This window comes from Ptychodera flava, chromosome 17 (assembly GCF_041260155.1).
Source record: "Ptychodera flava strain L36383 chromosome 17, AS_Pfla_20210202, whole genome shotgun sequence".
NCBI lineage: Eukaryota > Metazoa > Hemichordata > Enteropneusta > Ptychoderidae > Ptychodera > Ptychodera flava.
This window is the reverse complement of record NC_091944.1, coordinates 6,148,337-6,164,583: the sequence shown is the minus strand read 5'-3', so window position 1 is coordinate 6,164,583 and position 16,247 is coordinate 6,148,337. Positions and strand designations below refer to the sequence as shown.

The window sequence follows — 16,247 nt, the reverse complement described above, 5'->3', positions numbered from 1 at the left end:
GAGTTGCCTCGTGTAACTCGGCCTTTAGTATTTGGTGTACAGGTGCCCTAGGGGTGGAGATGTGAATTTGTTCAAATGAACATGTCAGTGCCAAAAATATGCAAATGAGGGGGAAAAAAGGAAAAATCCTGCAAATGGCTAAAAACTCAGTAAGCATTGGTCAGATTGGTTGAAACTTGGTATGCAGATTTCTTTAGGTATTCTAAATTATGTGCGCAAAAATTTGGATGAAATTTTCATGTTTGTATTTTTAGGGTATTTTTTCCTTTTTAGTCAAAAAATCTTGTTCTCTGAAATCACTCGTCTGATTGCTATGAAACTTAATATTCATGTTCCTCAGAATGACCTCAGTCATGCTTGTACAAATTGTATTGATATTGTCATATTTGTAATTTTGGGGCAATTTTCCCAATTTTTGATAAAAATTTTTTTAATCCAAAACCTGCTGATTTGATAGCTTTGATACATGTATTTGATATGCAGGTATCTAAGATTAATCTCAATATAATCTATTGAAGGTATGTTGAAACTGGCAATTTTTTTATTTTTGGGGCAATCTTTGCCTTTTTTGGTCAAAAAATTTTCTCCTAAAACTTCTGATGTGGTAGCTTTGATATCTAGTGTACAGGTTCTATGGTTTATGTTAATTAGATATATTTAAAATTTGGATGAAATCTGCAATTTTGTATTTTGGGGGCAATTTTCTCATTTTGGTCAAAAAATTTGTTTCTCAAAATTTACCAGTCTGATTGCTTTGATATTAAGTAAACCGGTCGTTAGGGTTTTTGTTAATAAGATATATTGAAATTAAGTTGAAATCCGGAATTTTGAATTTTGGGGCAACTTTGCGAAACTGTCAGTTTTACTGGGATATCTTTCATTTTGTATTTTAAGATTTTTAGGGGTAATTTTATACCTACTGGAACAAAGAGTATATAATGTGGTGATTTAGTAAGCATTTGATATGGTAAACTGTATTGGTGTTGAAATGCGTCAAAAAAATCCTGGCAGATTTGAAAAATTCCAAACAAATGCCAATAAAAAATTCAGCCAGAGAAGGTTTGACAAAAAGAAAGGTGGGAGAGTGGGGAAAAAGAATGTACAATGGATCGGATAAAAAAGATAACGTACCTCATCGATATTCCAGACACCATCCCTTATCAAATGGTCCACCCCGATGTATTTTTGTGCACAATTAACCATGCAGTGTATTTTAGTTTAAGATGTCAAGTTATAAGTTGAAAGGAATAGTCAAGTTCACCACAGTTTAACTTTATCTCTTGTGTCATCATCCTTGTGTAATTGGTTAAGTTTGTAAGTGTTCCATATGCGGATGTACCAGCTGTTCTGGAAGAAAACAATGTTTACTTTTTCCAGTAGGGTTTCTTAGTTGATGATTGTATGTTGAAATTTCTCCATGTATCTGGTGTATGGGCAAAGTGTAAACATTGGTTGTATGTCTATGTCAAATACTGTAAATGAAAAATCAAGAACAGTTTGCTCTGTGCTTCTAAAAGATAACATATTTATCGATACATATACTGCCTTACAGATTGATTGTCTTAAATATTATCACAGAAGTAGAAAAGGAAAAGAAACTAATCAAATTGCTGTAACATATTCACTCTATGCCTATACTTAACTATTTTATCATTACATTCAGCTGTTTGTTATATCTTTATCACTCTCCATGGGCCAAGGCACACTTGGAGTCAGTGTCATCACTCTGTGCCAGTCTGTGTATGTCAGTCTGTCTGTATATGTATGTCCATGTTTCATACAATTGTTGACTTGTTTTGATAACTATATGGGAGCGAACAGTGATGTTGTCACTATTTTTCCACTTCTTGAAATTATAGGAATGGAGGAAAGTTGGGTTTCCCGCTGTCAACACGAGCAACGAGGCTGCTAAGATGTATGATGCTGCCATGACACAGGTAACATGGGGGATCCTAATCAGCAGGAGACGATGGATGAAGGAGACAATTATATTACACTGATTGAAACTACATCCAGTAGTATTCTGCCTTCTGCTTTGACCTAGACTGGCCCTAGTCACTTGGCTTGTCTGGCCAGAGCAGTTACTGTCAGGCCAAGCAAGGCGTTCACTCCACCTAAAGCACCAGCTTAGCCTTCAGTCTGCTGAAGTTCATTCTGTTTTAATATTTATATGCCCACAGACTTAGAGCAAGTCTAACCTTTGACCCTGTTGATGATAAAACACATGCAGACTGACTGATATTTGTTCATATTCCTTTGTAATTTGATTCTGTGCTATGTGTCTTTGTCCAAGCAACTCTCCTATGTCTGATGGACTAACCCATTCTAAAAGGAACCTGTTTTTGAATATTATCATTCATCATTTTTTGCTCACGTGTTGGACACACGTGAGCATATGTCGTAGCGATGTCTGTCTGTCTGTGTGTCTGTCTGTCTGTCTGTCCGTCTGTCTGTCTGTCTGTCTGTGTGTCTGTCTGTCTGTGTGCTCAATATCTCAAACGGTCATCAGATTAGAATCAAATCTGGTACATAGATTCAGTTTGCAAATGGCAAGAACTGATTAGTTTTTGGTGGGTGTGGCTTGCTTACTATTTGCTCATTTGCATAATTAATGATTTAGAAAAAACGGCTATACATTGAGAACGACTGCACACAATTTGATGAGATTTGCTACAAATGTTGATCACATCAAGATATATCAGCTGTGCAAGTTATTAAGGGGTGACGTGAAAGATAATTACTAATTTGCATATTTAATGAAATCTACTAATTAGGCATATATATCTGAATTTACTCTATCAAAATTGACGAAACTTGGTATGCATATTGAGGATACTATGATTTAACATTACTGAAAGTCAATAAGCATTTTTACTTCATCCAAATCCTAATTTGCATATTTAATGACCTTTTGAAATTAAGGATATATATTTGAATTTACATGACCAAAATTGATGAAACTTGCTATGTACATTAAAGATACTATGATAGAACATTATTAAATGTCATTAAGCATTTTTACTTCAGCCAATTCCTAATTTGCATATTTTATGAACTTTCCTAATTAGGGGTATTTATCTGAATTGACGAGACCACAGTCGACGAAACTGGCTATGTACATTAAAGATACTATGATAGAACATTATTGAAAGTCATTAAGCATTTGAACATTAGCCAATTCCTTATTTGCATGTTTAATGAAATTTCATAATCAGGGATATTTATCTGTATTGACTAGACCAAAGTTGACGAAACTTGCTATGTACATAAAGATACTATGATACGACGTTACTGAAAGTCATTAAGCATTTTTACTTCATCCAGCTCCTAATTTGCATATTTAATGAATTTTTGAAATTAGGGATATATATTTGAATTTACATGACCAAAATTGATAAACTGCTATGTACATTAAAGATACTATTATGTAGGCTAACATTATTAAAAGGCATTAAGCATTTTTGCTTCAGCCAATTCCTAATTTTTGTATTTAATGAACTTTCCTAATGAGGGATATATACTTGGATTTATTTGATCAAAGTTGGCATAACATGCTATGTACATTGATGATTATACCAGGTTATACCAATATTGATAGTCATTTCGCACTAAGTTTTCGTGTCAGCTAATTTATAGTTTGCATATCTAATGAGCTTTCAAAGTTTGGAATATATAGTTTGAAGGACTTGACCAAAGGCATGCAATTACACTTGCTATATAAAGTGGTGATACAATGACAGCAGTCAAAGAAATTAACTATTTCTATTTCAGCTAATTGCGTATTTGAATACTTAATGACCTATAAAGTTAATCTGTGGTGAATATTGTTCATTATGTTGATCATAATACTTTCAATGAAGTTGCAAACATGTGGCAAAGGTTCAAATTTACACATAACTTCAATATATAATGAAACACGTGAGCATTTACAGTTCATATCTGGTTAATCATTGTGATAATGTGTGGAAAATCAGACCTGAAAGTACATTATAAAATCCTGAAGATTATTACAGTTCTTGCTTTTAACTCCTTCAAAAGTGAATTGAAACTTATGTTATGGATATCTGTATGATAAAAAATGCATTTTTTATCAATTAGACAAACCTGTGATATACTATGACACCAATACCCAGTCTTTCATAGAAAATCAGAATGTGTTTGAGTGCCATTTCCCCAGATAAATATCATCCCAGAGCTTTTTAATTTAGTTACAGATACATCCATAAAGACTGGAAGCCGATCTGCAGTTTTTTATTTTGCCTCATTTCACTAAAGTGTCTCATCTCACTAGACTTGCAATGAAGCCTACGATTTCATGGTGATAAACATAATACTGCTTCCAAGGGATGTTATCATTATTAACGGACCAAATCAGTGACAACGTTCCATTGTAACACAAAATATATATCATTATTTGCTCTCTGGATCTCAAATCAAATGAAACAAGTCCAACAAGCACAGGTCAATAGAATACCTGGTCACATGAGATTTAAAAAGCAATATTTATTGATCATTTATCAGTTTGTTTTTTAAATTAACTGTGATATTGTGGGAAGTTTGAATCCATTATTATAGGTCTTGAACCTTTTAAAATAAATAAATAAATAAATACAGTAAATAAATGTATAAAACTTCACATGGACACCAGAGAGTACCATCACAGCAGTGTCATAGAATTGAAGTAACAACTTGACAGCAAAATGACATAATTGGCCTTTGTCGTTCACTGCCAAGTTCACCATCTGGGCAATGCCATACATAACTATTAAAGTTATGTTTGGAAATGTTAGCTATTCGTGATATGGATAAGCTGCTCTGTCCTGTTGTGTCAGTGCTAGTTTTGCTCATTTGTTGTTTTCTAACATGCAGCACTACTTATATCAATATGATCAGAACTTGCTTGTCTCTCATTAGTCTACCATCGTTTAATGAGCATTCCATTTTGAGGGCTGGGAGAATACCAAGTTATGAAAAATACTAATTCATATCCTAATGGCTAAAATTTTATTGTTATGAAAATATTTTAAGAGAAAAAGTCAATTTTAATAAGTGTAATGTAGCAGATACTGCAAATTTCAATGTAATATCTTGCTTTTCACTGTTGAAACAAAGAATGTGTTTACGAATACAGAACTCAACTCTTGCCAGGTACCTTAATATGTCATTTATTTATAACTTTTGTTTTATTATTTCAGCATAGGTTAGCATGAATTAAACAGTTCAGAATATCTATCAGTATTGTATTGAAGGGTAGGCTCTGTATATGCATCACTTTAAGTTGCCATGGTGTACTTGATGTAGTGCCTGCATTCAGAAATAGGAAAATACAAAATATAATGACTGAGAATTACTTAAAATCACACTTTGCAAACACATTGGCAAAAGACAATGTAGCCGTGTTGATCAACAATGACACATAGGCCCCCCAAAAAATTGATTTGTTTCTGGTCATCGAGCACATCATTTCAAAGTGTGTTCGTCAACTCTTTTTTTCCCCTGTTTTTCGTATGCCCCTATGGAAAAAAGGGAAAATGTATCAAATTGCACCAAAAATAAAAAAAAAATTGAAAAAAAAATGACGTTGCTGCATCATTTTTGCCAAATGTCAATGACCAGAAACAAACCTATTATTTTTTTGGCCTAATCTAAAGTTTGGTAGCACGCTGTGATCAACTGGATGATTACTAGGGCATGTGGCTTAATCTGTTTCAATTGATTTATTCCACCCATGCATCTGAGGAAGGAGTCTACACATCTTTGAAAGTCTATGCCTTAGTAATCATTCAATTGATCGCAGCGTGCTACAAAACCTGAGATTATTTGCAAACACAGGCTGTGATTGGGCACACTGCATTTAAAATTATCAAGTGTTCTACCTGGTAGCTCTGCGTGGCAGGGCTGTGTTACCGGCGTTATACGGCCTCCCACCACATAACACACGCCGGTAACACACAGCCCTGCCACACAGAGCTGTCTACCTGGTAGTGTAATTATTCTGCTGCCGGGCTGTTTTGACATGACAGTTTGTCTTTCGATATTATGGCCTCAATGTAAGCTTCCAATACACACTGGATATCCCTTCGTAAAGTAGTGACCACGGTATACATGACAACATAGAGCCAATCCTTTTCATATATCTGGTCATTCACCGATAACTCTATATATATATATACCTGTCCCGGGTTGTCATGTAAGCTTTGGTTAATGAGTGACTTCATTTTCATGGTTCGTGCAGGACATGTTTGTCAACTATGATTATGATCTCTTGCGTCAATGCATCACATGATTGTTATCATTTCAATCAGTCAACTCAAGTAGCATTACAAACCAGCAACCTGTTCCAGTCTTTAAAAGGGAAAGACTAAAACTTTTTACCCAAACTTTCAGAACTTTCCTCAATGAAACTTTTAACCATACTCTTACAAAATCAAGAATAAAAATCAACGGTCATCATCAATTATTAGATTATTTGCAAACACAGGCTGTGATTGGGTACACTGTACTTGAAAATTATCAAGATTTCTACGTGGTAGCTCTGCGTGGCAGGGCTGTGTGTTACCTGCGTTATACGGCCTCCCACCACATAACACACGCCGGTAAAATACATAAAATCAAAATACATGAATTTTGAAGTAAAGAAAATATTTCTACTTTTAAAATTTTGATCTGAAATTCTTTGTTTCCATTTACATTCAGTATTTGAGTGGTTACAGCGATGAGACTGTGGGCAACATGGGTACCTGTCTTCAGAAAATGTTGACGGCAGATCCTGACTTTGGTAAATGTCCGCTTTTCAGCCTTTTGAAAGTATAATGAACTGAATCACACTAAGAAAAATTGAAATGGATGTGGATCATTGTTATAGATTCTGTGCAATTTTCAAGTAAGGTAAAGTTGACTTACTTAACAAGTATAAGTAACAACTTTATACATTTCTAAACCGAGTGAAATGACAGATTATATAATCTGAAAAATTTGTAAACAGACAGTATTGCAGAGTAAGAGACCTGCAAAATTTGGAATCACACATTAGAACGACATGTGACGTTTTTTACAAAATCATTTACAGTTTTGTATGTTTCTTCACAGATATAAGACATGAAAGTATGTTTTTTTGCCCTGTTTAAACACAGCAGGAAAGGTCAATTGAAACGTCAATTGAAACGAAAATCAGACAAAAAAGTAGTATCTGGACCTCAGTTTCCTTTGTTAAATTTATTACTTTCATTTTGTAACCCTCAAAAAGAGTATCTGTGTTTCCATTATGCTAACCCACGAGGCTCTGAAACCCTCCAAATATTTGATATTTTTATACATACAAACACTCTAACAAAATAGTGCAAAGTTTTGCCATAGTGTGCACATTTCTCTTAGTCATGAAAAGTTTCCAAAAGTGCCCACACACATGTGTAGGCTGTTTTCAGAACCACTTCCTGTGAGACACACATAATTTACTTTGTATGGTGTATTCAAATGATATGTATTATTAATCATCATTTGCTGTTTATGACAATTTTCTCTTTTAATTTAAAGTCAATATTTTTTGTTCTTTTTTGCTCATTCAGTTCTTGGCCATGTGGTCAAAAATGGCTTGATGCTCCTTGGCGGGCCAAATGTCTGGACCAACAATGACATGAAAATCAACATTGACAAAATGGTTGAAATGGCTGAAAAAGCAGACCTCAATCCACTTGAAAAGCTTCATGTGGATGCTGTTAAACATTTGTCTCTTGGGTAGGTGCATAACTCATGTAGAGTTTACTGTTATCTTTGGTCAAAAAGAAAATGAAACAAAACCATGTGATAAAACGTAGGACACTCAAATGTGACTCTGCTTCACCTGTTGTTTCAAAGTATTCTCTAATCCACATTCAGATTATGGTTTGTGGCATTGGCCTGAAAAATGACAAAAAAGACTGGCTTTGATAGAGCATTAATTGTGTTGCTTTCCTTTGCAATGTGATTTACCAATTAATGCTGGCGGTGAGGTTGACTTTGTGTATTGGAGTTGACTGCGTGTGTTATAACATGGAACAGTAGCAATTATCAAACCATGTAATTCATTCAAAACTTTCTGCAGATTTAATCCTTCCATGCCAATTTTCCTGTAGAGAGATCAACTTTGCCACAGAGAACAATTGGGACAAGGGTTTGGTAATGAAGAGTCAAAGTGCTATGTACATATTTGAACGTAATAAACAATTACGTCAATTCAAACTTGTGGTACATGGGTAGACTATTGAGTTTAGTAGAAAATAATATCTGTGAACATTTTAATGTGTAAAGGTTGTGTGGAACTACAATCGCATGACTTTTGAAATTATAGGTATAATTACCCAGGTTCATTTCATTTATCTGAAAAAAAATAATCAATATCAATTTCAATTCAGGGAAAGTACCAGCGCCTGTGACAAGTGGGATGAAATTTTATTGTATTATCCGACAGACATCCTGGCTCTTCGTAACGCTTTCTCTGCGCATTTCGTAACTGGCCGTATTGAACGCTACAGAGACTGTTTTGCCCGAGTAATGCCTGACTGGAAGGCCTCACCATCACCCATACTCTACAGGTTAGTCTAACATCGGTTACAGTACAAATTCAAGGCGATAAGTGAACATAAGCCTATATTTGCATACAAACTGAAAGGGTATTCCTTTCTGGACCTTTTGTGGTATGTAACTCTAAAACCCTTGGTAAGTTAGACAAAAGCATAAATGCTTTTGCATGCATGATTGATCAAGACTAGCTTTTTTCTTAACAAAAAGATATTTTAACCATATGACTGTACAAAATGCTCAATACAGAATGTCTGTGGGATTATGTAACACAATGTACACTTCCCATCAGTGAAGTTATCCCGTTATCTTGCTTCAAATTACAATGAAACATATATGTTTACTTTGTTCTTGTTGGTATATTAGTCTTGAGATCTTATCACCTTTAAAAAACTGAAAATAATCAACATCTTCATGTCTTATCATTATTGGAAGAGATTTACTGGTAGAATCGGAAGCAACCTGGGATTTTTTGGCCTTTCTAATAATTAATTGAAAATGCTATGCTATCAGTGTACATGTACATCAATTTTCATTCTTGGAGAACTAGATGCGGTGATTATGTATCAGCAAAGGTCACTGGTGGAGCTTCAAGGTTCAAAGGTCATCAAGTTCAACAGGTGCTCCTTTGCCCATATCGAATTCCTAATACTTTGGTTTCATAAAGACATACTGGTAATGCAGTCATCCCACGCAGTATCTGAAGTAAAATTTTATCTCATTGTTCCTCAATCACCTTTTCCAATAATGGTATTGTTCACAATCACCAAGTTTAACCTGTCCATCCCTAATTCCCTATTATTATTAATAGGTCCTCACTCACCATTCATAACAATGGCTTTCTGGCAAAACTTCCGTGGTGAAAATGTTAACTTGATTGGAGGAATATTCTTGATGATCTTGCCATCCACTATCTTTCTAGTTTGCAGTTGATGTCTTCTATTCATTTGCTATTAATGCTTTGTTTTTAAATCTAAAATATTGAAATTACTCTGCCCACTTCCATTTTGAATTTTACAGGAAGTAACAGGTAACGGCACCACTTTTAAGCACAACTCAAACATGCAAATTTAATTGAAGTAGAAACTCTAGCATTTCCTGCGATAAAAACATCAACAGACAATAAATTTTAGCTTTGCTCTGTAACTTTCAAACCTCATTTCTCATTATGGTTTTACTCTGAAGTTCCCATAATGTCACAACACAATCAACAATGTTTTGGTCTTTGCCAATTAACACCTCAAAAATGGTCCTATTTTTCAGGGGCTAATAATGGCTCTTCATGTTGCAATCATGATCAAACAATGTTAACAGAACTTTGGTGGTGTCATGTCTAAAGGTAGAGAACAAGTGTTGCTTTTGTGATGTTATCATGAACAGTCGTATGTGCTTCCTTACATTTCAGATAAACCAAATATTTTTTCATACTACCAGTGCATGTGTTCTTTTTGTTCTTTTTATAGCAATGTTCGGAGTATGTATGCATTCAGTTTGGAAGAGACAAATTTCTATGATGAGGCAGAAAAGCTAGCAAGAGAGGTATGTCGATAGAAAAAAGTCATCGTTGATGACAAAGTCCCCGCTAGATTACTTGTTTTCAGGAGCTGTTGATTAGTTGTGTTAGCTTCCAGTTGCCATATATAGATATGGCAAAAGAAGCTGTAGGCTCAGTAGCTGTTCATGAGTGTCCATCATCTGTCTATATGTATGTATGTATGTATGTATGTGTGTCTCTGTGTGTGCATGTATGTTTGTATGTGTGTATGTACCGTACGTATGTACCGGTATGTATGTATGTGTGTATGTATGTATGTATGTATGTATGTACACTAAGTTTTCTCAAAAATGTTACACAAATGAGCTGGAAATTTTGTGTTTAAATGTATTTTGGATCAAGGATTAAATTTCTAAAATGTTATGGCTCCAAAAATATGCAAATAAGCTGAACAAATGCAGAAATGATAATTAAAACAAATTAAAATAACTTCCTACCATAGACCTTTGAAATTTTACAAAAAAGGCCCACTGGGTCATTGATCTAATTTTCTTTAACCCAAATGGTTCAAGATGAACAAAAATATTAAAGTGCTACCAGGCTTATATATTGTATCACAACATATTTTGACATGTAGTTGTATGTCATAGTACTATGTTGTCATACCAAATTTGAGTGAAATCAGTCTTGTCATGCCTGACTTATGGCTCTCGAAGGACAAAATTTATATTAAAAAGCAAAATAACCACCAGATTGCCATATTGAATTGTATCGTAAGTGACATGCATCTGAATATCATGGTACTACATGTATGTCCTATTGCCAAGGTTGATTGAAATTGGTCCAGTCATGTCACTGACTCCAGACCCACAAAACTTACAACAAAATGGCCACCAATCACAGATACAGGACGGTGTTGCAAAACGAATTGAAGTACTACTGTAGTGTACCGTCTTTCAGCCAACTTTGAATGAAATCAAGACGTGTGTAATTTCTAGATTATTCTTTAGTTATTTTAATTATTACATTAGCGTAAAGTGAAATTAGACAAGCACAAACATCTTAGACTTTGTTGTAGGATCATTTCATCATTGACAACTATAGGGACTATTTCATGGTAGCAAAAATATCTGGGGCTCTGTGTAGGAATTCTGCTGTTGCCCTGATTTACATCAAGTCACTTTGCATGAGAAAATCGTACCTGTTTAAAGTGGTAGATAAAAAATTCATTGTAAAATTTTTGGAGTCTGAATATCTGTCCCCAAGGTACATTCTACTGTAAGGTACCGTAGTATTATTGTGCCTCGAAAGTGAAAGATTAAAATGTAGGTCCAAATTTCCTAAATGAAACTCTAAACCATTCTTCTATGAAACTAGCAATAGAAATCGGGGGTCACTATGCAGAGTTTGGAACTAGAGAAATAAATTACCCAAAATTTTGCAATATTTGAAATTCAAAATAGCTGCCATCTAGGGAAAAAAATTAAATTTGAACTAAGACGGTGATTCTCCAAGAGCTTTAAAATGAGCCCCACGATTGGTAGATTAAAAAAGAGTTGTAGAAATTTGAGAGTCTGAATATCTGTCCCCCTGGTGTGTTCTACCTTAAAACATTGTAAAGGTGTCTTATGTGTGGTGAAAGATAACCTTTGACCCATTCACTTCCCCTTTAGCCATTGTAGCGGATACACTACCTGTGCTATTGTACTATAAATACATGTTCTCTGTGAATCCCCAGTAATGAATCACAAGTCATGTGCTGTTAGTTTCAATTCCCCATAATGACATAAATACCGCAGGGGAAGTCTTTTGAAGCAGATTTTCTCTGCTGGAAGTTTGCCTTTGCGTTAGTATTTCATTAAGCATGGAAGGCTGTGCATGTACAGTTCTCCTGTGCCTGTTCCTGGCGTTTGCAATCGGAGCATTTGGAACAAGCCAACACTCACATACAACTACTCCATGGAAGGTACACAATCAGAGCTACGTGAAGATTTTTAACAGCAATGACAATGCTCTACCGACAAACCTACCAGAGTATGTTACACACCTATGGTTGTCTGACAATCACATAGAACACATCTATCCTTCAAGTATGTTGGGACTGAGTCATCTGAAATCATTGGAGGTCCTGCAGAATCCACTGAAAGCGATTGTAGATGGATCTTTTGCAAACTTGACCAAGCTTGAGAGCTTGAGTCTCAGCTGCAACAGCCGCTACATAAAGGACTATTCCAATGACAGTTATCCGTACCCAGCGATCACAGCAAACACCTTCAATGGCTTGGACAGCTTAACTTCCTTGAAGTTGATGATAATTGGCATTAAGCACCTGTACAAAGAATTCTTTGAACACTTGAAAAACTTGCACACCCTGGTGCTGGAGAGCAATCCCATCAAGATTATAGATGAAGATGCATTTGATTTTTTGGAGAAGTTGGAATCGCTGGATCTCTCCTTCACTTTCATCACACGACTTGAACCACAGACCTTTCAAAAGCTGACCAACTTGAAGGTGCTGGACATCTCTCCAACAAGACTTCGATCTATTCCTTCAGATGCCTTGGCAAAATTGTCGAATCTTACAGTCCTTGAGATTGGTGGCAATTTTTCACAAATTATGTTTAACGAATCGATGAAGAAAATACAGTTAGAGGAGGTGATTTTCCAGTTAAAGTTCCCTACGACCGTATTTGAGTATACATTCAAAAACAACAGTCAAATCGTTCCAGGTGCTTTCTACAATTTGCATACACGTTCATTAGTATTAGATGATAATCATGTTGAAGTGATTCCAAGTGTAGCTATGAAAGTTAATTTTCTCTTTTCACAACATTTGCAATCACTTTCTTGTTCAGGAATTGCCTTCTTGAATTCAGCAAGCCGTATAGATGAGATATATGATACAACTTCATTGCCACCAAAGCTCACTGAATTAAACCTGTCCAGAAATAAATTGAAACGGGTCAGGGCACAGGCTTTCGAAAGTGTGAAAGAACTGAAGGTATTAAATCTTAGCTCAAATGCGTTAAGTGAGTTAGACACAGATGCTTTTTGGGGTTTAAAAAAACTGAAAGTTTTAGATTTGTCAAAAAATCTTCTTGACCTGTCATCTGTAAAAGCTTTGCAAGTGTTTTCACATAGCGGCTACAGTTTAAGGGTGCTCAACATTTCAGGGAACAGGCAGTTGACAGGCAGATCATCTGAAGTTCAGTATAAGCTACATGGAATATTCAATATACCTTCCTTGAGAGAGTTAATAATGGCGTCAATGGATTTGAGATTAGAAGATAAATTGATTTCAGACAGTCTTTGCCAAGTCCCACACTTGGAGGTGCTGAATCTGAGAAGTAACAAGTTGTTCAAATTTGATTTAAGATGTTTGCTAAGATCATCATCCACATTGAAGTCGCTAGAGTTGTCTTACAATGAATTAAACCCATCTGCTGGAAGTGACACCCCAATATTTTCTAGTCTTCGTAATCTAGAGTATTTGTCTCTCTCGGGCCAGAGGTTTGATCTTAAATTTTTGAAAGGTGCGTATTCCGTAAGGATTTTGGTGCTGTATGGAAAATCAACCATACATGAAGATGTTTGGGATAACACATTCAACTTGCACTGGAATGAAAATGGTCTGCGCTTTCCTAACCTAGTTTCACTGGTGATTGCACATACACACATTTCATATTTGTCACAAGCTATCTTTGATGGTATACCAAATGTGCAGGAGCTTCGTTTGAATGACAACGAGTTAACTTTCTTTGATATGTCTGTCTTCAAAAACCTTACAAAGTTGACTTATCTTGATCTGAGTGGTAATAATATCGTCACCATTAATGGCAGTGCATGGCATTTACCCAATCTCCGCACATTGTTGTTGGCCAGAAATGGATTTACCTACATTCCAGAATCTCTCCTTGACATAAAGTTTCTACCATCACTACAGGTTCTTGATTTGCAGCAAGTACCTCTTATTTGTGACTGTCAGCTTAGCTGTTTTAGAAAGTGGGCCAACAGGGACCTTGTGGTGGATGTAGAGGGATTTCACCGTTACAAGTGTTCATTGCGTGATGACCCAAAACATTCTGACATGTATGTGAAGGACTTTGACCCCTGGCTGTTGAACTGTGAGTCTCTGCTGCATGTGTACCTATCAGTTAGCCTTGCCTGTACCACCGTGGTCCTTGCCGTCGTTTCTGGTCTGTGTTTGTACAACAGGTGGTATGTTAAGTACGCATGCTTTATGGTCAAGTTGAAAGTTCGGGGCTATCGTGAGCTTATTGATCTGGAAGAAAGGCAGAAACCATTTGATGCCTTTGTGTCATACAACAGTGCAGATGAAGATTGGGTGTCCAATGAGCTGCTTGCCCATTTGGAAGAAGGTGAACCTGAGAAATTTAAAATATGCGTAGACTTCAAAAATTTCAAAATTGGCAAATCTGTCATTGACAACATTGTAGACAGCATACAGGAGAGTAGAAAGACAATACTTGTACTGACTCCAAACTTTGTGAAAAGTGAATGGTGCTATTTTGAAATGGAATTGGCTCTTCATAGGTTATTTGATGATGGCAGAGATGTTGTTATTCTTGTTTTACTCGAACCCATCCCGGACAAAGATTTGACAAGGTCATTGAGAAAGCTTTTTGTAAAGAAAACTTATATCGAGTGGCCTAAAGAAAACTGTCGGGAAGCCAGGGCTTTGTTTTGGGCCAAATTAGAAGATGCTCTAAAAGTGCCCAGTAAGGTTGATCGGATTCATGAAGTATGAGTTACAGGGAGGGAAAGCAGCAGTGAATGTGCAGAATTCCGACAGTATTGATCATGTCACTTCAAAAATGGGGTTGTTCAACACTAGAAGTGTATTAGAGTTTACTGTAGAATATGTGCCTTGGGGACACATATTCAGACTCTCACATATTAACAGTTCTTTTCTGATCTACATCTTATGGGGGCTAATTTTAAATCTCTTGGAGTAAGAAATATTTTCATCGTCTCAGTTTTTCCATAGACAATAGAGCTCTACTGTTTATAGCTTTTTTTTTGAAAATCAAAAAATCTATTTTCCCCACAGAGTTAACACAGAAATGTAGGCCATTTTAAATATTCAATATTGGTAAATGTCTGGTAATTTTTTTCGCCAAACTTTGCATTGTGATCCCTGATTTTTAATTCTGATTTGATAATAGAATTGTTGAAAGTTTGATCGAGGAAAGTTTCAGCAAAAGTTTTTACGTCTTACACTTTCGAGGTGCATATCATCTTTGAAGTAAGACAAGGCCAGTTCAAATCCCATATCAGAGCCAGAATACTCTCAGGACCCAACTTTTAACCTGCTGTTGGGTCAACCACAATCATTTAAAACAATCGGACTGTTCAATTCAGCTAATTCTGGATCATGCCTGAACCCATAACGCATGCCACACAGCCGCCCAGCAAAGACAGTACAGTCAAAACCTCCTGGCTGAATCCCCGGTGCTAAAAGAGAGTGATTCAATAACCAAGCCAGGCTGTCATGACCACCGCCCCTCCAAAGGCATTTTTCATTGAAGGGTTGCACTATAGTGTCATGTGAGAAGTCTTGAAGTGTTGTCAGCTTATCAGGAAATACATTTTTATAAAACATTGTTGACTACACTTTGTATTTGTGAAGAATTTCACTAAATAATATATATATAAATATATACATATATATATATATATATATATTTGTGTATCAAGATCACTACTAAAGTACTCAAATTTTATATATCTTTCAGTTTCTTTCAGTTTTTTTGCAATTCAAAATTTTTAACTTTCATAGGTCATTTCATTTGATACTTTCATTCATACTAAATTGCTTTGAAATAGTGAAGTCAATTTTTAGGAAGTGACTTTTCAGTTTATGAGTGCTTTTGTACACCACAGATATAGACACCAGCAAGCATTTTTCAGCCAGCCATAGACAGGTATTATTTTAAGCCACATTTAGTTACTTCCACAATCCTGTTTGTTTTGTCATTTTGGGAGAGAACATTTAATTGTAATAGAGTAAGCCCTCATACAGGGTTGTAACAGGAACTGTGAACATTTTCTTTTGATTCTTGGAATTCAACTGTCAGATGTTTACTGTTAGCATTACTGTATGCCCATAGATGTTGTGTGCTCTCTAAATAAGAACTGTCGGACTCCATGGACTAATACTCCCAAAATTTTACAA

General features: G+C 35.6%; 1 protein-coding gene across 1 annotated transcript in view; it reads left to right on the top strand.

The window, feature by feature from the left end:
• Positions 1-16,247, top strand: part of LOC139115250 (tetratricopeptide repeat protein 38-like) — a 43,869-nt gene that overhangs the window by 8,993 nt on the left and 18,629 nt on the right. The window contains exons 2-6 of the mRNA XM_070677227.1: positions 1,860-1,937; positions 6,697-6,778; positions 7,566-7,734; positions 8,391-8,570; positions 10,020-10,095. Coding sequence (XP_070533328.1) covers positions 1,860-1,937; positions 6,697-6,778; positions 7,566-7,734; positions 8,391-8,570; positions 10,020-10,095 — 585 coding nt within the window. The remainder of the gene's footprint in view (positions 1-1,859; positions 1,938-6,696; positions 6,779-7,565; positions 7,735-8,390; positions 8,571-10,019; positions 10,096-16,247) is intronic.